The sequence below is a fragment of the Coregonus lavaretus genome, assembly GCF_964263955.1.
Source record: "Coregonus lavaretus genome assembly, chromosome: 14".
NCBI lineage: Eukaryota > Metazoa > Chordata > Actinopteri > Salmoniformes > Salmonidae > Coregonus > Coregonus lavaretus.
The window spans coordinates 40,932,649-40,953,929 of NC_140001.1; the positions used below are offsets into that span (position 1 = coordinate 40,932,649).

General features: G+C 43.0%; 3 protein-coding genes across 4 annotated transcripts in view; 1 reads left to right on the forward strand and 2 right to left on the reverse strand.

The window, feature by feature from the left end:
- Positions 1 to 1,520: 1,520 nt before the first annotated feature.
- dph7 (diphthamide biosynthesis 7) lies at positions 1,521 to 8,073 on the reverse strand. Its single transcript, XM_084176744.1, has 10 exons — positions 8,009 to 8,073; positions 7,437 to 7,621; positions 6,136 to 6,263; positions 5,916 to 6,003; positions 5,613 to 5,707; positions 4,302 to 4,459; positions 3,817 to 3,889; positions 3,615 to 3,680; positions 3,075 to 3,247; positions 1,521 to 2,652 (listed from the first exon to the last, which is right to left on the reverse strand). The coding sequence occupies exons 2-10, from the start codon at positions 7,575 to 7,577 to the stop codon at positions 2,138 to 2,140; spliced, it is 1,437 nt and encodes a 478-aa protein (XP_084032870.1). The 5' UTR covers positions 7,578 to 7,621; positions 8,009 to 8,073; the 3' UTR covers positions 1,521 to 2,137.
- A 93-nt stretch (positions 8,074 to 8,166) lies between these two features.
- On the forward strand, positions 8,167 to 12,133 carry LOC311141420 (protein PAXX-like; the record flags this gene model as incomplete). 2 transcript variants are annotated; one of them, XM_084176745.1, is made up of 7 exons in its annotated part: positions 8,167 to 8,300; positions 8,659 to 8,719; positions 8,816 to 8,865; positions 8,984 to 9,168; positions 9,333 to 9,383; positions 11,277 to 11,370; positions 11,676 to 12,133. In XM_084176745.1, the coding sequence occupies 7 exons, from the start codon at positions 8,167 to 8,169 to the stop codon at positions 11,719 to 11,721; spliced, it is 621 nt and encodes a 206-aa protein (XP_084032871.1). In that variant the 3' UTR covers positions 11,722 to 12,133. The 2 variants fall into 2 exon arrangements, with proteins under 2 accessions (XP_084032871.1, XP_084032872.1); XM_084176746.1 differs by having other exon boundaries at positions 9,336 to 9,383.
- A 6,296-nt stretch (positions 12,134 to 18,429) lies between these two features.
- abca2 (ATP-binding cassette, sub-family A (ABC1), member 2) overlaps positions 18,430 to 21,281 on the reverse strand; it is a 91,169-nt gene continuing 88,317 nt past the window's right edge. The window contains exons 45-50 of the mRNA XM_084176447.1: positions 21,139 to 21,242; positions 20,463 to 20,555; positions 19,946 to 20,048; positions 19,309 to 19,446; positions 18,847 to 19,056; positions 18,430 to 18,638 (exon numbers count right to left, since the gene is read on the reverse strand). Of these exons, the coding sequence (XP_084032573.1) occupies positions 18,603 to 18,638; positions 18,847 to 19,056; positions 19,309 to 19,446; positions 19,946 to 20,048; positions 20,463 to 20,555; positions 21,139 to 21,242 (684 nt within the window). The 3' untranslated portion in view covers positions 18,430 to 18,602. The remainder of the gene's footprint in view (positions 18,639 to 18,846; positions 19,057 to 19,308; positions 19,447 to 19,945; positions 20,049 to 20,462; positions 20,556 to 21,138; positions 21,243 to 21,281) is intronic.

Consider the following 21,281-nt stretch of genomic DNA (forward strand, 5'->3'; position numbering starts at 1 on the left):
TCATCAGACCACATGACCTTCTCTCATTCCTCCTCTGGATCATCCAGATGGTCATTGGCAAACTTCAGACGGGCCTGGACATGCGCTGGCTTGAGCAGGGGGACCTTGCGTGCGCTGCAGGATTTTAATCCATGACGGCGTAGTGTGTTACTAATGGTTTTCTTTGAGACTGTGGTCCCAGCTCTCTTCAGGTCATTGACCAGGTCCTGCCGTGTAGTTCTGGGCTGATCCCTCACCTTCCTCATGATCATTGATGCCCCACGAGGTGAGATCTTGCATGGAGCCCCAGACCGAGGGTGATTGACCGTCATCTTGAACTTCTTCCATTTTCTAATAATTGCGCCAACAGTTGTTGCCTTCTCACCAAGCTGCTTGCCTATTGTCCTGTAGCCAATCCCAGCCTTGTGCAGGTCTACAATTTTATCCCTGATGTCCTTACACATCTCTCTGGTCTTGGCCATTGTGGAGAGGTTGGAGTCTGTTTGATTGAGTGTGTGGACAGGTGTCTTTTATACAGGTAACGAGTTCAAACAGGTGCAGTTAATACAGGTAATGAGTGGAGAACAGGAGGGCTTCTTAAATAAAAACTAACAGGTCTGCGAGAGCCGGAATTCTTACTGGTTGGTAGGTGATCAAATACTTATGTCATACAATGTGATTTTCTGGATTTTTGTTTTAGATTCCGTCTCTCACAGTTAAAGTGTACCTATGATAAAAGATTACAGACCTTTACATGCTTTGTAAGTAGGAAAACCTTCAAAATCGGCAGTGTATCAAATACTTGTTCTCCCCACTGTATATGTGACCAATAAAATGTGATTTGATACCTCCAGTCCCAGGCCCCCAGCCCAGTGTGCATTGTATTCTGAGAGGGTTTCATCAGGGAAGTATTTGTACTCCAATGTAGTAAAGAGGAAGGTATGTCATTTTCTGGGTACAATGGTTTACTTAGTTAGTAGTAGGCCTACATGTTATTCAAACTCTATCCCAAGAACTTTATACAATAACTAGACCCCACAGTTCGATCCATCTGGAACTCTGTCTGAGCATCAAGGACCATTTTGTTTGTGTTGGGAGGTCAAGAGGTTGCTAAGTTATTCTCATTTACTGTGTAATTTATCTCACCTTTGTTAAGATGCAGGTGCCTACAGGGTAAAAATAGCCATTCAACCAGTTTTTAAAAGAGAAAACAGAACATTCTGCTCCATTGCACTCCATTGTAAAGTGCAAGGGTGCCAATATATTTGACCGCAACCGTCTGCATGATGTCCAACTAAGCTTTGATATCCACCACCAAGTACCGTAAGACAAAAAATTAATAAAATATGGTGTGTCTATGTCTGTAAGTTGCTACAGTATGTCTGATATTTGTCTCAAACATTTTTCTCCGCTGCTGCTTTCTTGGTTGGACCAGGTCTCTCTTGAAAAATAGATTTTATCTCAATGAGACTAACCTGGATAAATAAAGGTTAAATAAATAAAAGAAAGTCAGTGTTAACAGAACAATAGAAGCCAGGGGATTCAAACACAGCAAATGTATTGCTCAAAAAATTATATACATGGAAGTACAATTGTACAAGTGGATTTAACAAATGTTTTTCATGGAACATAATCCATGACCCACTTATCAGGGAAGCTTTAAGATCTAATATGTACTTTAAGATCCAATATGTTTACTGCCCTAAAAGGTGTTGGTTTTTCATTAAATACATTATTAATCAGGGTGGAATGATATTTATCTACACAATCATAAACAGTTCAGATATCTGCAAGTGACTCAAAGTAGGCCTATTTTATCCAAGAATGGTTGAATAAATGCCAGGTGCTTTCACATCATGTATGCAGTATTGGAACGAAACCATAATGTTTACAGAAAAGTAAACATTTGAGATTTTTGCAACAATTGACAATCAAAAAAGCTCTGAAAAAATATGATAAAATTGGTGCTGGTTCTTTGTGGTTTTTGTTTGAAAGTGAACATTCAAATAAGCGAGGCAGGAACAGTCCTCTAGTAGTAGTGAGATACTGCTATGGTGAGATATCATATGCATTCTTCGGTCTTTGCCTCCTGATTTAATGGGCTTGACCAATAAGCAAAAACATGTCTCCAAACCTTGGCTGCATTCCCATCGGCACCCTATTCTCTATGTGTAGTGCACTTTGCATCCTTTGCTGGTGCTCCTGCCTGGCCACCATCTCCTTCGCCCACAGCCCTTCTTTCTCCCTCCCCCTGGGCTGTCCCAGTGCAGGCTACCTCCTCTGGGGTCCAGTCCCAGCGCCACACATGAAGCATGTGGTCATAGAATGAGCAGCTGGCTATTAGGCAGGACACTGCAGGGCTGTCCTCTGCAGGGTTAGGACAGGGAGGTGGGCCTCCCACACAGCTAGCAGATGGCGGGGATAAACTCTCAGGTATGTAACGTCCTGCGTCATCCTCCAAGGAGGTGTCGAAGCTGGCAGTGGGAGATTCATACTGAATCCTCAGGTGTCCTCCTGTATGGCTCTCTGTATGGGACTGTCTTGGCTCTGTGGTCTCCAGAGGGGAGCAGGGAGGAGGCTCCTCCAGGGAAACCTGGGACCAGTCAGCCCCATAGGCCAGGGAGTTGTGGAGGATGTAGGAGGCTAGGACAGAACACGCTCCTCCGCTGCCCTCTAGAGGAATAAGTCAATATTACAGGTTTGACAAAATGACAAAACATTACTTATAATAATAATATGCCATTTAGCAGATGCTTTTATCCAAAGCGACTTACAGTCATGTGTGCATAAATTTTTGTGTATGGGTGGTCCTGGGGATCGAACCCACTACCCTGGCGTTACAAGCGCCGCGCTCTACCAGGTGAGCTACAGAGGACCACATTACTTGGGTCTTATTCATTAGAACACAGGGTAGAAAAACGTTTGCAATTAAATACTAAGTGTTTCTTATTGGACAAATTCAGGTAGGCCCCTCCCTGTTTCAGTTGGTTCCGTGTGAATACGACCCAGCTCTTTAAATCAGACAGACATGGTAGTTGTGGCAAAGCGGCAAGTTTTCATGTGACCAGCATCACGTCCCAGACAGTCAGACTCACCCAGAGCTTGCTGGCAGTGAAGGATGTGGAAGTCGTTGTGCATGCAGGCAGCCAACAGCAAGTGCTCATGGGTAGGATGCCACTTCAGTCTCCACACTCCTCCACCCAGAGCACTCTCACTGAGAGGCTGACGCATGTTCCTCTCATCCCACAGGAGCACCTGCTCGTCATAGCTACAGGACAGGAGAGAGTTCACATGATTCACTGCATCTCAAATGGAACCCTATTCCCTATATTAGTGCACTACGTTTGAACAGAGTCCTATGGGCCCTGGTCAAAAGTAGTGCACTACATAGTGAACAGTGTGCCATTTCGGACGCAAGCACTAGTGATTGTACGGGCCTTAGGGTTTGACACCAATCCGTAACATCAATTAGTATGTTGATAGAAACAATTGATTACTCAGCTTCTCTCCCAGGAACACATAGTGAATATAAAGGGGAGCTTGATGAATACAAGGATTATAGTATATTACAATATCAGCCTGGCCTTGTGAAAATAAAACACTTAACTCAAATAGTGAAATCAATGTTCATTTACCTGCCTGTGGCTAGAATGCGCTCCCGATGTGGGCTACTGTGTACACTGCATACACCCATCGAGTGCCTTCAAGAAAAAAAAAAGTTATTATTGGTTACATGTTGATTTAAGACATGTTTCTGATGCATCTACTTACTTTGCCATGGGTATGGCGAATGCATTTTGACCGCGTATTGTGTCAACATTCATTGGTATCTCTCACCTCTTGCTGGTGAATGTGGGCGAAGAGGGACCCATCCTAAGATCCCATCCCTTAAGTTTGCAGTCATCCCCGCCTGCCAGGTGCATTTCATTCAGATGACAACACAGACACACACACATGACAACACAGACACACACACACAGGACAGGTTGGTAATGTTGAAATTATTCTGCTAGCATGCAGACAACAGTAAACATGAGGTCACCAGCTGAACTTGCTGCTATGGAAGATAAAAACATAGGATGCATGTCACAATACTTTTTAAAACATGAAGATCCCCTGTCTGCTCAAAAAGCATGACAACCCTGATCATCTTATTAAGGCAAAGTGTAAACATCATCATCACACAAGGAGGGGCAAACATTTAGGTGCAGAAACACAGACCGATAGACAGAAAATAGGATGGGCAACACATAACTTGACAGGAGGGTAATGAGCACTAAGCAGCCTGTATTAGATAGATGTGTTTTGAGAGCGAGTGTTACCGGAGTAGACAAGCTGAGTATCCCAGTAAGAGAAGGCTGAGATCCAGGCTTCAAAGTCATGGGCCTTCCACTGTGATACAGCAGTCAGACTGTTCTCCCCTAGGGACAAGACGTTGACACAGCCTGCAGAGTCACTGGACACCACACGCACGTCACTACTGCAGAGAGGAAGAGAGGATACACCGGCTGCGTCTCGAATGGCACCCCATTCCCTATATTGTGCACTACTTTTAATGACATAAATTAGTTCTATATCCTAAACAATTCTATTGTGCTGTTCTATCCCTAACAGTATTAAAACGTAAAATGACTTAAAATGCATAGCCGTGGGAAGTAAAATTGAAAAGAGAAGACTAATCTGTCCATAGAAGCCAACAATTTTTTTTGCAACAACTTTTGAGCGATTCTGAGCGAACAACACTGTTTTTCTATGTAGCTTATCTTGAGATAAGCTATTGGCACGAGTGCATCGGCCATCACAGGTGAGTAGTCTAAGCTTCATCTTCATCATTCAGTGCCACTGGAAAGTTTATTTAGTAGCCTACTGTAACCTATAATATACACTGAGTGTACAAAACATTGAGTTGCACCCCCTTTTGCCCTCAGAACAGCCTCAATTCGTCGGGGCATGGACTCTACAAGGTGTCGAAAGCGTTCCACAGGGATGCTGGCCCATGTTTTCCACAGTTCTGTCAAGTTGGCTGGATGTCCTTTGGGTGGTGGACTATTCTTGATACACACAGGAAACTGTTGAGCGCGAAAAACCCAACAGCGCTGCAGTTGTGACTGGCACCTACTACCATACCCTGTTCAAAGGCACTTCAATCTTTTGTCTTGCCCATTCACCCTCAATGACACACAAACACAATCCATGTCTCAATTGTCTCAAGGTTTAAAAATAAAATGAAAATAAGGGGGATTAGAAATTATGCAAACAATTAAATTGATAGAACCTACAATCTGCAATATTAAAGCTGTTCTATCCCCCAAAAATATACAAATTATGTATTTTGTCATGTAAATTACGTTTCTAAAAAGGCCCATTTATTTCAAGACCCTGCTAAAAAAAAATCCCCATGTGTGAAAATCAAAAACAAAACGCCTCTGTTCAACTGTATGCCACTACGCAAATGTGACTATAGATGCATACAATTCCTTATTATTAACTCGAAACATACAAACAAACTTACCGCGCATATGCTTACATTTTGAAATGTTACTGATTATTAGAACATTAGTTGTCCAATCTGTGGTCTTTAGTAACCTCCCATGCAGCGTTCAGTATATCCCAAATGAAGCCATGATCCTCACCTGTTACCTCTTCCAGTGGACCAGTCTAATGACAGAGCCAACTTATCAGGTCCCAGTCCCAAACAGCTCACAATCTTTAGAGCACAGCGGCCTTCCTACTGGAGACACATATCCATAAGAGCAGGGCCCAAAGCTAGGGTTGCACAATTCCCTCGTTTTTCAGAAACCCGGATTTTGTGCTTATTCCATCCTGATTCCAGTAATATTGCAATCGGGATATCTGGAAAACCAGGGAATTTGGGGAAGTTACCTAGCCCAAACACACTTTAACATAAAGGACATGGATATTCGACAGTGATCAACCTGACTGTCTATGAGTCGGTGCAGCTGTAGCTCCCCACTTGCTGTAGCCATGCCCAACAGAGGCCTCTCTGACACTGGCACATGACACCTGAGAAAAGAGGTACAGCAACAAAGTCATCATCAAGGCCAGGTGGAGAACCTCCATTGAAATAGCTTTTTAGTCTAGTCTAGGAAACGAGCCCAAACTGAAAAAAGTTTGTCGCTGTTTGCATTATCTTACCATTTCAGATCTAATATAGCTGGTGTGTCAATCCGCTGCAGCTCACTGAGGGGCGGACACATAGGTCCTTGTTGACGAAACTTGAACAGGTACAGTCGGCCAATCCGAGTAGCCGCGTCCTCTGCTCCCTGATGATTGCACAATGAGAGAACTGTCACACCACCTTATACACACACCAGAGTCTCAACGTGTCTGAGAAGTAACAACTTTCTGATATACAGTCAGTGAAATACATCGGGGTGTATACAGTCATACACTACATGGCCAAAAGTATGTGGACACCTTCTCATCAAACATCTCATTCCAAAATCATGGGCATTAATACGGAGTTGGTCCCTCCTTTGCTGCTATAACAGCCTCCACTCTTCTTGGAAGGCTTTCCACTAGATGTTGGAACATTGCTGCGGGGACTTACTTCCATTCAGCCACAAGAGCATTAGTGAGGTCGGGCACTGATGTTGGGCGATTAGGCCTGGCTCGCAGTTGCGTTCCAATTCATCCCAAAGGTGTTTGATGGAGTTGAGGTCAGGGCTCTGTGCAGGCCAGTCAAGTTCTTCCACACCGATCTCGACAAATCATTTCTGTATGGACCTCACTTTGTGCATGGGGGCATTGTCATGCTGAAACAGGAAAGTACCTTCCCCAAACTGTTGCTACAAAGTTGGAAGCACAGAATAGACTAGAATGTCATTGTATGCTGTAGCATTAAGATTTCCCTTCCCTGGAACTAAGGGGCCTAGCCCGAACCATGAAAAACAGCCCCAGACCATTATTCCTCCTCCACCAAACTTTACAGTTGGCACTATGCATTCGGGCAAGTAGCGTTCTACGGGCATCCTCCAAACCCAGACTGCCAGATGGTGAAGGGTGATTCATCACTCCAGAGAACGCGTTTCCATTGCTCCAGAGTCCAATAGCTGCGAGTTTAACAGTTGCAACCGATAACATACGATTGTTACGTGTTACATGCTTCACCACTCCAATTCTGTGAGCCGTTGTTGCTCCTAGACGTTTCCACTTCACAATAACAGCACTTAGTTGACCGGGGCAGCTCTAGCAGGCCAGACATTTGACGAACTGACTTGTTGGAAAGGTGGCATCCTATGACGGTGCCATGTTGAAAGTCACTGAGCTCTTCAGTAAGGCCATTCTACTGCCAATGTTTTCTATGGAGATTGCATGGCTGTGTGGCTGAAATAGCGGAATCCACTCATTTGAAGGGGTATCCACATACCCTATATATACAAAAGTACCTTGGCTTTGATTGTCTGTTTGTCTAACAATAGTGTCTACAGTCTTACCGCATCTGGCCCCTTCTGCAGTTGATATGTTCCACATGCCAGTATGTTGTGCCACTGTGAGATGGGGCACCACTCCACTGTGTCGGCACTCAGCTCTGTGTCGAACACCTGTAGACTGCGGGTCCTTGACTTCCAAGCCATCGCAAGATGTTCTGCATATTACTGGACCACAGCACCGGTCAAATCTGTAAATATGGACAGTGTCAACAATTATTATGCCAAGATAACACAGCCCACTATCTCCATCAACAACATGAACATGGGTAACATAACATAGAATTGCATCAAATATTAGTTAACTAACTACCTAGCTAACTATTGAACTGCTGGTTGAGATACATGCAACACGAACAAGCTAGCCTTCAGCTAGCGCACATATTTAGCAAAACAAGCACTAGCTAGCTATAATTGACCTCCCTACAAGGCTAGCAACAGGCATCAAGACGAACATCTAGCTAGCTACACCGTTCAAACTATAGTATTTCGACTTAATTCTAACGTACATAATATCCCAATAAGCGATCTTTGTTTACAGATCAACATATATTCTGAGAAAGAAGTTAGAAACATACATGTGAAGCAGCTATTCGGCTGGCAAACACTTCCTGATTAACGCTGCGACGTCTCCGACTGGAGGGCTACATTCAGCATCGAAACGTGGCACAATGTTACAGAGACGTGGGGTAGCACTGGTAACCACACACAGTGTAGGTTCCCTGACCATCAGCTCATGTCTACACCAACACAAAATATGGATGGAAATCTACCGTTGACCCAATCATCGTACTGCACCGTGGTAGATAAAAAGGACCAGTCTAAACTAATATGCTACACGCATACAAAATCTGGGATATTCATTGTTGGGTGAGTGTTGATAGCTATCTACCCATTTCCGTATGGGTAGAAACCATGCGTTTCTAACAACGTAAACTGACCAGAGAACTGACCTATAGCGCTACAGTAGTTTTGGACATGTAGCTAACTATTTATTATACAGTAGCGATTATAAATGTTTGCTCAAATAGAGAGGCGATCTCATCGACTCGGGTGAAACACAGTTAACTCGTGCTGCAGTGTTCAGGCTAGTGCTAACAACAATAACAACAAAGCTACCTCTAGTGGTGCCATATAGAGATTGGTATAATATTCACCTGTAAAGAAAGATCCATGATATTGGTGTAGTAACACATGCAGCTAACATCATACTTGTTTTCTGTTTCAGCTTGACAAATGCCTCTGATGTGTGGTGCACAGATTTCACTGAGGAGACGTTGAACCAGTTTGTACGTATCCTGTAAAAAGTAGTAATTTCTTAACTAATTATATTGGCATTCCCCCTCTGTATATGATAACAAAATGACATGCACATTTATTTTCAGAGACAGAAGTTTGCCTTAAAGTCAACAGAGGATTATATCCTGAAAATCAAGTATGTTTATCCCATTTCCCAGTTTATTTTAATCCAAGGACCTCATGCACTCCTTGAGATCCTTTTCACTTTCCATGCCTTTACAATACTTGCATATTCCTCTCCTACGTTGTTCCAGGTCTGCATGTGGGAGTGGGAGTGTGTCAGTATCGGTGCAGGACACCAGTGCAGTGCTCTATGTAGGGGCCAGTCCAGGAGGGCCGAGTGTGACTCTGTCCAGACTGAAAGAACAAGAGGCTAAAGAGGTTCTGAGAGAACTGCTGTTTAGAATGGCGGACAGCCTGACCCATTTAAACAATACTGGTGAGGTTAGGGACAAAGCTCTCATACAGCATACAAAGTTCTCCTCACATACTGTACTCTTTCTGATCTAGGGAAGGTCTTGCTAACTGCTGTTACAGAATGCATGTGTACTCTTAACACACATACTCTTTATGTTCTCTGTTGTGTTACTGTGTTCTGTCCAGCAGGCCCTGCCTCATTCAGTCCTGGGAAGAGTCCGCACAAACGGAATACAGGTGCTGTGCTAAGTTCTCTTCATCTTATTTTTTCCATGGATGTTTTTTTTTATTGCCTTGGTAAATTACAATAGAACATAGCTCATCCTCATAGATATAGAGGTGTATTAGGAACGATGATGTACAGTACCAGTGAAAAGTTTGGACACACCTTCTCATTCAAGGGTTTTTCTTTCTTTTTTTATTATTTTCTACATTGTAGAATAGTAGTGAAGACATCAAAACTATGAAATAACACATGGAATCATGTAGTAACCCAAAAAGTGTTAAACAAATCAAAATATATTTAATATTTTAGATTCTTCAAAGTAGCCACCCTTTGTGTTGATGACAGCTTTAAACACTCTTGGCATTCTCTCAACCAGCTTCACTTGGAATGCTTTTCCAACAGTCTTGAAGGAGTTCCCACATATGCTGAGCACTTGTTGGCTGCTTTTCCTTCACTCTGCCATCCGACTCATCCCAAACCATCTCAATTGGGTTGAGGTCGGGTGATTGTGGAGGCCAGGTCATCTGATGCAGCACTCCATCACACTCCTTCTTGGTCAAATAGCCCTTACACAGCCTGGAGGTGTGTTGGGTCATTGTCCTGTTGAAAAACAGATGATAGTCCCACTAAGCCCAAACCAGATGGGATGGCGTATCGCTGCAGAATGCTGTGGTAGCCATGCTGGTTAAGTGTGCCTTAAATTCTAAATAAATCACAGACAGTCACCAGCAAAGCACCCCCACTCCATAACACCTCTTCCTCCATGCTTTACGGTGGGAAATACACATGCAGAGATCATCCATTCACCCACACTGTGTCTCACAAAGCCACGGCGGTTGGAACCAAAAATCTCCAATTTGGACTGCAGACCAAAGGACACATTTCCACCAGTCTACTGTCCATTGCTCGTGTTTCTTGGCCCAAGCAGGTCTCTTCTTCTTATTGGTGTCCTTTAGTAGTGGTTTCTTTGCAGCAGTTTGACCATGAAGGCCTGATTCACACAGTCTCCTCTGAACAGTTGATGTTGAGATGTGTCTGTGGCTTGAACTTTGAAGCATTTATTTGGGCTGCAATTTCTGAGGCTGGTAACTCTAATGAACTTAGCCTCTGCAGCAGAGGTAACTCTGGGTCTTCCATTCCTGTGGCGGTCCTCATGAGCGCCAGTTTCATCATAGCGCTTGATGGTTTTTGCGACTGCACTTGAAGAAACTTTCAAAGTTCTTGACATTTTCCGTATTGACTGACCTTCATGTCTTAAAGTAATGATGGACTGTTGTTTCTCTTGGCTTATTTGAGTTGTTCTTGCCATAATATCGACTTGGTATTTTACCAAATAGGGCTATTTACATTTACATTTTAGTCATTTAGCAGACGCTCTTATCCAGAGCGACATACAGTTAGTGCATACATGTATTTTTATTTTTCATACTGGTCCCCCGTGGGAAACGAACCCACAGCCCTGGCGTTGCAAACGCAATGCTCTACCAACTGAGCTACACGGGCTATCTTCTGTATACCCCCCTACCTTGTCACAACACAACTGATTGGCTCAAACGCATTAAGATGGAAATAAATTCCACAAATTAACTTTTAAGAAGGCACACCTGTTAATTGAAATGCATTCCTGGTGACTACCTCATGAAGCTGGTTGAGAGAATGCCAAGAGTGTGCAAAGCTGTCATCAAGGCAAAGGGTGGCTATTTGAAGAATCTAAAATATTAAATTTATTTTGATTTGTTTAACACTTTTTGGGTTACTAAGTGATTCCATATGTGTTATTTCATAGTTTTGATGTCTTCACTATTATTCTACAATGTAAAAATAAAGAAAAACCCTTGAATGAGTAGGTGTGTCCAAACTTTTGACTGGTACTGTATAGTAAATGGTACTCTTGCTCTTTTCAGACTTTGAGCCAAGGAAACGGCAGCAGAGTGGCCAAAATATGGCAGTCAAGAAGCGTCTCCCAGGAGATTCTCTCATCAACCCAGGAACTAAGAGGTAGGTACCTTCTGAGATCAGGACAGTGCCTGTGTCCCAAATGGCACCCTATCTCATATATAGTGTACTACTTCTTACCAGGGCCCATAGGTCTCAGATCAAAGTAGTGCACTATAAAGGGATAGGCCCTTGTCCCTAAATAGTGCACTAGTTTAAAGGGATGGGCCCTTGTCAAAAGAAGAACACTATAACTGGAATAGTGTGGCATTTGGGACGTATCAATGGACTGTATTTACATGCATCTGGGTGCAAATAATGTAAAGAGACAAGTTGACTATTATTTATGTTTTTCTGACCTTTTTCAGAAAGCGTCAAGCAACCGGGGTGGCATTTGATGATGAAGACGATTAATTATGATTTGCTATGAGAAATAACCACAGTTGTTTTCCATCCTCGCTATCACATTTCTCCAGCATACAAACAATATAGTGCATGAATGTTCTTTTAATCCACTGACACTAAACCATACAACAAAAATATATACCTATTTAATGAATACTGTCCAAATGATGACAATCTGCTTTTTAAGGACTGATGGGGGTGTGTCCCAAATGGTACTCATTCCCTATTTGGTGCACTACTTTTGACCAGAGCCCTATGGGTCATGATCAAAAGTAGTGCACGATATAGGGAATGGGGTGCAATTTGAGACGCAGTCATTATCATTAACTCAATCATTATCATTAACTCAATCACTGTGGGAAGACTTGAAACATTTTAAAATGTATTTTAACTTTGTAATAAACATTACTTTTTAAAGCCATTCTCCTTGTCCAATCAGTCATGTTGATTCGTTCTAATAACATAATTATTATTTTTAACAAGTTAGACAAATCTGCTCAGGAAACCATGAAATGGATACTGTATATCAGACTACTATTCTCATATCTTTATTGTAAGCAAAATGACTGCAAGCTTTCAAAGAGCATGTACAGTAAACAATTTGGTTCTATTACCTAACGTTGAAGGTAGCTACTAGAATACTGTAATTAAATGTTTGAATAAAACCATAGATAGAAAGGACCCAATTGATACCTGATTTATTTGTCATTTTTTTTGTTTAAAAGTCCAGATCACCCAACGTGAAGCACATAATACAACAACAGTAGAATCAGCAACAAGTCCAAATGTAACGCAAGAAGAACAAATATGAACAGATGCTTTACAACAGAAAAATGTCAGACATATTTTCATAAAATATATAGATATTATTTATATTCATATGCACACGTACACAACCTGGATAAATTCCAAAGCATTTTTGCCTTAGAGCAAAGCCAAGTAATCACTAGATTGATAAAAAAAAAAAAATCATAGTATTTGCACCCATGTAGAATTGCACCCAATTCTCATATTTGCTGGTGTCGTTAAAAAACAGTGTGTTTTACTTTTACTCCAGAGACCAAGCTTTTTTTTTGCTAAGGGGAAACTTCAAATACCTTTCAGTATTCAGATATGTGTTGGGTGGCAACAAAAGTTTAATAGATCAAATAATGATCAAAACCATCTAAAATGGTCCTAAACCACATCGCTGTTCCTTTGAGGTCCAGAGTCACAGAACTCTAGTTAAAGTAGAGCATCACGGTCATCATTTAGTCTGAGATAAAGGACACAAGTTAGCCTCAAGTTCATTTCATATTTCCTCACGGCTTTTCAGATTCAACATAACAAGGTAGCATTAATTAACACATTTCAAAGACAGGCTTGGTTTCTCATTTTCATATTAGTTCACATGAAAAATTATTATTTTGTCCTGGACTTCAGTAAAACATTTCACCTACTTTACATTCTGAGGAAAACAAATTACAATGATCAGTTTCCTTGTTTAATAGTATAAGGATAACAACCACCCCAGTCAAGATTTTTTTTGCAAATAAATCCAAGTAGGTCCCACATTAACAAATCACCAAAATATGTGTTAAATTACATAGAATTAGTCCATGAAATAACTTAAGCAATTTCTGAGAGGAATAAAGCAAGATCACAACTACAGTGAGGGAAAAAAGTATTTGATCCCCTGCTGATTTTGTACGTTTTCCCACTGACAAATACATGATCAGTCTATAATTTTAATGGTAGGTTTATTTGAACAGTGAGAGACAGAATAACAACAAAAAAATCCTGAAAAACGCATGTCAAAAATGTTATAAATTGATTTGCATTTTAATGAGGGAAATAAGTATTTGACCCCCTTTTAATCAGAAAGATTTCTGGCTCCCAGGTGTCTTTTATACAGGTAATGAGCTGAGATTAGGAGCACACACTTAAAGGGAGTGCTCCTAATCTCAGCTTGTTACCTGTATAAAAGACACCTGTCCACAGAAGCAATCAATCAATCAGATTCCAAACTCTCCACCATGGCCAAGACCAAAGAGCTCTCCAAGGATGTCAGGGACAAGATTGTAGACCTACACAAGGCTGGAATGGGCTACAAGACCATCGCCAAGCAGCTTGGTGAGAAGGTGACAACAGTTGGTGCGATTATTCGCAAATGGAAGAAACACAAAAGAATTGTCAATCTGCCTCGGCCTGGGGCTCCATGCAAGATCTCACCTCGTGGAGTTGCAATGATCATGAGAACGGTGAGGAATCAGCCCAGAACTACACGGGAGGATCTTGTCAATGATCTCAAGGCAGCTGGGACCATAGTCATCAAGAAAACAATTGGTAACACACTACGCCGTGAAGGACTAAAATCCTGCAGCGCCCGCAAGGTCCCCCTGCTCAAGAAAACACATATACAGGGCCGTCTGAAGTTTGCCAATGAACATCTGAATGATTCAGAGGAGAACTGGGTGAAAGTGTTGTGGTCAGATGAGACCAAAATGGAGCTCTTTGGCATCAACTCAACTCGCCGTGTTTGGAGGAGGAGGAATGCTGCCTATGACCCCAAGAACTCCATCCCCACCGTCAAACATGGAGGTGGAAACATTATGCTTTGGGGGTGTTTTTCTGCTAAGGGGACAGGACAACTTCACCGCATCAAAGGGACGATGGACGGGGCCATGTACTGTCAAATCTTGGTTAGAACCTCCTTCCCTCAGCCAGGGCATTGAAAATGGGTCGTGGATGGGTATTCCAGCATGACAATGACCCAAAACACACGGCCAAGGCAACAAAGGAGTGGCTCAAGAAGAACACATTAAGGTCCTGGAGTGGCCTAGCCAGTCTCCAGACCTTAATCCCATAGAAAATCTGTGGAGGGAGCTGAAGGTTCGAGTTCCAAACGTCAGCCTCGAAACCTTAATGACTTGGAGAAGATCTGCAAAGAGGAGTGGGACAAAATTCCTCCTGAGATGTGTGCAAAACTGGTGGCCAACTACAAGAAACGTCTGACCCTATCCCCTCCTCTCTTCTCCAGACCATCTCCGGTGACCTTCTCCCTTACCTCACCTCGCTCATCAACTCATCCTTGACCGCTGGCTATGTCCCTCCCGTCTTCAAGAGAGCGAGAGTTGTACCCGTTCTCAAAAAAACAACACTCGATCCCTCTGATGTCAACAACTACAGACCAGTATCCCTTCTTTCTTTTCTCTCCAAAACTCTTGAGCGTGCCGTCTTTAGCCAACTCTCTTGCTATCTCTCTCAGAATGATCTTCTTGATCCAAACCAGTCAGGTTTCAAGACTGGTCATTCAACTGAGACTGCTCTTCTCTGTGTCACGGAGGCTCTCCGCACTGCTAAAGCTAACTCTCTCTCCTCTGCTCTTGTCCTTCTAGACCTGTCTGCTGCCTTTGATACTGTGAACCATCAGATCCTCCTCTCCACCCTCTCCGAGCTGGGCATCTCCGGCGCGGCTCACTCTTGGATTGCGTCCTACCTGACCGGTCGTTCCTACCAAGTGGCGTGGTGAGAATCTGTCTCCGCACCACGTGCTCTCACCACTGGTGTCCTCCAGGGCTCAGTTCTAGGCCCTCTCCTATTCTCGCTATACACCAAGTCACTTGGCTCTGTCATATCCTCACATGGCCTCTCCTATCATTGCTACGCAGACGACACACAACTAATCTTCTCCTTTCCCCCTTCTGATAACCAGGTGGCGAATCGCATCTCTGCATGTCTGGCAGACATATCAGTGTGGATGACGGATCACCACCTCAAGCTGAACCTCAGCAAGATGGAGCTGCTCTTCCCGGGGAAGGACTGCCCGTTCCATGATCTCACCATCACGGTTGACAACTCCGTTGTGTCCTCCTCCCAGAGTGCGAAGAGCCTTGGCGTGACCCTGGACAACACCCTGTCGTTTTCTCCGCTAACATCAAGTCGGTGACCCGATCCTGTAGGTTCATGCTCTACAACATTCGGAGAGTACGAACCCTGCCTTACACAGGAAGCGGCACAGGTCCTAATCCAGGCACTTGTCATCTCCCGTCTGGATTACTGCAACTCGCTGTTGGCTGGGCTCCCTGCCTGTGCCATTAAACCCCTACAACTCATCCAGAATGCCGCAGCCCGTCTGGTGTTCAACCTTCCCAAGTTCTCTCACGTCACCCCGCTCCTCTGCACACTCCACTGGCTTCCAGTTGAAGCTCGCATCTGCTACAAGACCATGGTGCTTGCCTACGGAGCTGTGAGGGGAACGGCACCTCCGTACCTTCAGGCTCTGATCAGTCCCTACACCCAAACGAGGGCACTGCGTTCATTCACCTCTGGCCTGCTGACCCCCCTACCTCTGCAGAAGCACAGTTCCCACTCAGCCCAGTCAAAACTGTTCGCTGCTGTGGCACCCCAATGGTGGAACAACCTCCCCCACGACGCCAGGACAGCGGAGTCACTCACCACCTTCCGGAGACACTTGAAACCCCACCTCTTTAAGGAATACCTGGGATAGGATAAAGTAATCCTTCTCCCCCCCCTTACCCCACCCCCCAAAAAACAATAATTAAAAAAAACAATACATATTGTAAAGTGGTTATCCCACTGGCTTTAAGGTGAATGCACCAATTTGTAAGTCGCTCTGGATAAGAGCGTCTGCTAAATGACGTAAATGTAAATGTAATTGCCAACAAGGGTTTTGCCACCAAGTACTAAGTCATGTTTTGCAGAGGGGTCAAATACTTATTTCCCCCATTAAAATGCAAATCCATTTATAACATGCGTTTTTCTGGATTTTGTTGTTGTTATTCTGTCTCTCACTGTTCAAATAAACCTACCATTAAAATTATAGACTGATCATGTCTTTGTCAGTGGTCAAATATACAAAATCAGCAGGGGATCAAATACTTTTTTCCCTCACTGTATATCTTCACAACACAAACACCCCATGAAAATATCCAGTTCAAATCACATGCCAACATACATATTCAAGAAATGACAAACATTTCCCTTTATTAATGATGTGGTGTGGGTGTTCTTCATAATTCAAATGTGCTCCAACTTCCAAAAGATAAGTCAACTGACTTTAAAGCATCTTGTAAATCATACAAGCTCAAGTTCAAACTAAACAACGATCTGAAAGTTCAACTTCTTTGTCTCACAGTGATGGTAGTGCAGTAGTGTATGCTTATTATTGTAAATCCTGTGTGTCCTTTCTTATAGGTATTACATGATAGAGTTATTATTAAGTTCAGTTCTTTTCACGGTTTTTGATTACTTAAATTATCTTGTTGATTACCTTCATTGTAAAGTAAGTTATTACATAGTGTCCAACATAGGATCTTGTCGAAAGAATCCAAATCATTATGATTTGTAGAAGCACAAAATAAAGCGTTCAGTAGAAAGTGCTCTAATTATCATGTCGAGACAAAAATATACAGTGTCCAAATAAAGAGGCTAGAGATTTGGGAGGCACCATCAGCATCATCAACATATAGAATAATTATGTTACATTGTATTAAAACAGGAAATCTAGTGCAGCTTTCCTCTGTGACTCACTTAGTCTAGTAAAGTGATTTCAAATAAAAGGCCAACGATTCAGGACTCAATTCAAAACTTACCACTTTCCAAAGTGCACTTACTTAGCTATAAACCATCATCAGTTATTGAGAAATCAATCACAGATCAGACATCTGTCCCGTATACATTTCAATATCTAAAATAAATCATTCTTCTTGCCACAGAAAAATATAGATATATACTGTATGACACAACACTAGTTTGACTGGTTTCATGACAGCATGCTCCAAGGCAGGTAGAGGATTTTAAAAGGAGGGGAGGGGAGGGTGGGGGCATCTCTGGTTGAATAGGAACACTGAGTCCCAAATGGCACCCTATTCCCTTCAGTACATAATGCACTACTTTTGAACAGAGCCCCATGGGCCCTGGTCAAAAGTAGTGCACTATATAGGGAATAGGGTGCCATTTGGGACGCACTCTTGTACTTTGGCAGGGACGGAACACATTTGACCAATGTTGAATCACAAATTCACTGCGTCAAACATCTGATAAAAGATTAAACTCAGTAAGGTGGTCATATCAGAAGGAATTATATGATACTTTGTGACATCATCAGCAATGAATGAAGCCAACTTACTAGTAGCGACATTAATACATAATCAAACCTTTTGATTTCAGTCCTTTCTAGACGGACCACATTGGATTTCAGTGTACATATACATTCTAAAAAATAAATACATATAAACATTCCTATAACAACACATCTCCATTAAAATGCAAGCATTCTCACTGTAGCAGTATGTTTCCCATGACAGAATACCTATCTCTTCGTCACCTCAGCCTTTAACCATGGCTGACTCTGTGACAGCTTTGAGAGGCTGACTTCACTTCTCTGTCCTTCTCCTCTCTGTCCCACTGCATCTCCTTCTCTGAGTCCAATCCTCAGTCTCTGTCACTGTTAGGTGCTTGAGGCAAAAAATTAAATGCATCTTACTTTCCCTTGGGTAGATAGAGAGAGACGGTTGTCTTCCCATCCAAAATGAACAGGTACATTCTCTTCCTAGTACATGTAAATCAGTGGAGGCTGGTGGGAGGAGCTATAGGAGGATGGGCTCATTGTAATGGCTGGAATAAAATCAATGGAACAGAGTCAAACATGTGGTTTCCATATGTTTGATACCGTTCCATTTATTCCATTCCAGCCATTACAATGAGCCCATCCTCCTATAGCTCCTCCCTCCAGCCTCCACTGATGTACATTTCCTCCTCTCTCTTTCTAATAGACACACCCTCTCTGAGTTTCCTCCTCCCACTTTATATATCTAGCCACACCCTCTCCGAGTTTCCCCCTCCGACATTGTCTGTCCAGCCACGCCCCCTCTCTGAGTTTCCACAGTTCAACAGACAGTATCTGTGTTAAAGGAGAGCTGCACCTGCCATGGAGACAACAGGTGATTAGTAAAGGATAAAATACAGTCAAGTTTACTTACAGTTAAGTACTTACTTAATACTTATTAAGTTTAAGTGTGATCTGCACAGTGTGTCTATGTAGACAACATCCCATCTAACTTTCTCAGTCTTCTCCTCTCCCCTTCACACCCTCTCCTCCTCTTTCTCCTCCTCGCTCTTCCCGCCTCTCACCCTCTCCTCTTCAAAGCTGATGAGGCCCTCATCGTCGTCACTCTCCAGTTCCCCCGGCTCTTCGCTGACCAGGGCGCTGAGCTCCGTATTTGCAGGCCGGGGCCTCAGCAGGCTGAGCAGGCGCTGCAGTGGCGACTGGCCTCCAGCAGGGGGGGAACTCTCCTGCTGCTCCAGGTTGTCACTTTGCTTCTTGGCAAAGTTCACAAACACCTGTGGGAGGGAGAGAACGCAGAGAAACAAAGACAAGGGGATATAATTGAGACTTTTTAGCATAGATGTTTCAGATGCAAGGCCTTCCTCAAGTCAACAAACAAAAATGAAAGGGAGCAATGATCAATGTCTGTGCGTGCACAGATTTAAAATCAAATTCTCTATGACATTTTTTAAATAAACATTTAAAATCACCTAATCTGTACCGCGTCAGTGTGGAAATTACTAATACACAGCGTGAGAGTAACTCACGTTGTCCAGTGTGGTCTGGCTGACAGAATAGTCCTCTATCCCCAGCACCTCCACCACCTGCTCCATCTTACTGAACACCTGGGCCAGGGAGATCCTCTCGGACTTCAGCTGGAACTGGACCTTAGTGTGGTGGCGCTCCTGTGGATGGATCCAATTAAATTCAAACAACTTGTCTTACTTGCACTCACACCTACAGTTGTGTTTTCTTCCTGCCACTGATTCTGCTGATAGAAAAGTCTACCTGCAATAACTGGGATGTGTGGTTGTTCTTTCTAACTAAACTTAGGGCTCTATTCAATCTGTAAAGCTGAAGCTTTAATTTAAAGGTAATTTCCGATTGAGCCGACGACATACGCCCAGTTTATCGTGAATGCATTCTCTGCTAAAGCAGGAACATTGCCTTTAAATTTAAATCACGCTGTAAAGCTGAACTTCCTCGATGTGGATTGAACAGAGCCCTAATTGAATGCACTGACTGTAAGTCGCTATGGATAAGTTTCAAGTTTTAATGTCACGTGTACAAGTTCAGTGAAATGCCTTTCTTGCAAGCTCCAAACCCAACAATGCAGTAATCAATATCAATGTAGCACTAAAAATAGCATAAGAGCGTCTGCTAAATGACAAATATAATGTGTACCTTTAGTACAGCCTCAGGGAAATTCCTGTTGAAGAATCTCACCACCTCCTTCACACTGGAACTGGTTCTAGTCCGCACTGTGATCATGTAACCATCACCAAACCTAAGGAAGGAAGGGACACAACCAGGGTGAGAGTAGACATAACACACAGGCCATGATTGCTTCATTTATAAATTCATCCTTCCTTCCTATCTTCCTTGAAGTAATCACAGATCTAAATTGGTTGGATTGGGAGAGTAATAGGGTGGCAACCTTGCTTACATCTATCTAATCTCAAGGAAATAAGGAAGGAAGGATGCATTTCTGAAGTATTTAAACAGGGCCACAGATTACATAACAGGATGTGTAACCAAACAAACAACAATTTGAAGGGTGGAGGAAATAGAAAAAAGAAGGATGATTCAAAGGTGATTGCAGATGAGTTGGCATCCCATAATGTCTTAAGCTTCTGGTTGGCCTAGCAACAGAGTGAGGCCACACCCAGCATTAGCTGAGTGAGTGTGCACTTCTTCTGACCTGTTCTTGAGGTGCTGGATGCTGCCCAGGCATTTGAACCTGCCGTTGACCATGATGCCTAGTCTGGTGCACAGAGCCTCACATTCCTCCATACTGCAGAGACAGAGATTCACAGTTGACATTTGAGTCATTTAGCAGACAGAGCGACAGTCACCGCTATCATCAGAATCAGTGCCAGGAGGAAAAAACAAGCGTGGGTGTGAGTGTAAGGCAGGGGATAGCAGATGATAACACACTTCTTACCCACACACTTCAATAATACAGGCAATAGTGTCGTATATGAAGATTATGACGTTGTTAATGTTTTAAGTGGAATCGGAGAGAATGTTTATTTTAGTTCAAAAGTAGCCAGTTGTAGGGTGACGCCCCAGGGGAGACAGGTGATTGGACAGCAGAGGGAGCAACCCATATTTTCGCATTGTTTATAAGTATGGGCTAGACGAAGAAGAGGTTAGAGCAGCCATTGCAATCTGGGACGTTGCTCTCCGGGTGATCTTGACACCTGTAACTCATGCTGAAAGCTTGTGATATGAATAAACTTATGATCAAAGGTTCAGTATGAGCGGACTCCTTTGTTTATCAGCAATAATTGCCAGCATTTACTCGATACGACAATAGTAAATACATTAGCAGCACACAGTATGCAGTACATGTCTGATGAGAATGAGTGTCTCACCTGTGTGATGTCAGCACCACAGAGCGTCCCGTCTTGATGATGTCAAGGATGAGGTTCCAGAGGAATCTGCGGGCCTTAGGGTCCATCCCTGTAGTAGGTTCATCCTGGACAAACATACAGAACAGGACACAATCAGAGCTGAG

Bases quoted from the DNA above. Each gene is read 5' to 3' on its own strand.
- dph7 (XM_084176744.1), bottom strand. From the start codon at position 7,577: ATGGCTTGGAAGTCAAGGACCCGCAGTCTACAGGTGTTCGACACAGAG. The intron at 4,460-5,612 runs GTGAGGATCATG...TCCTCTCTGCAG, and splicing joins TCCACTGGAAGAGGTAACAG to TAGTGACGTGCGTGTGGTGT. The intron at 3,248-3,614 runs GTAAATGAACAT...CCTGTCCTGTAG, and splicing joins CGCATTCTAGCCACAGGCAG to CTATGACGAGCAGGTGCTCC.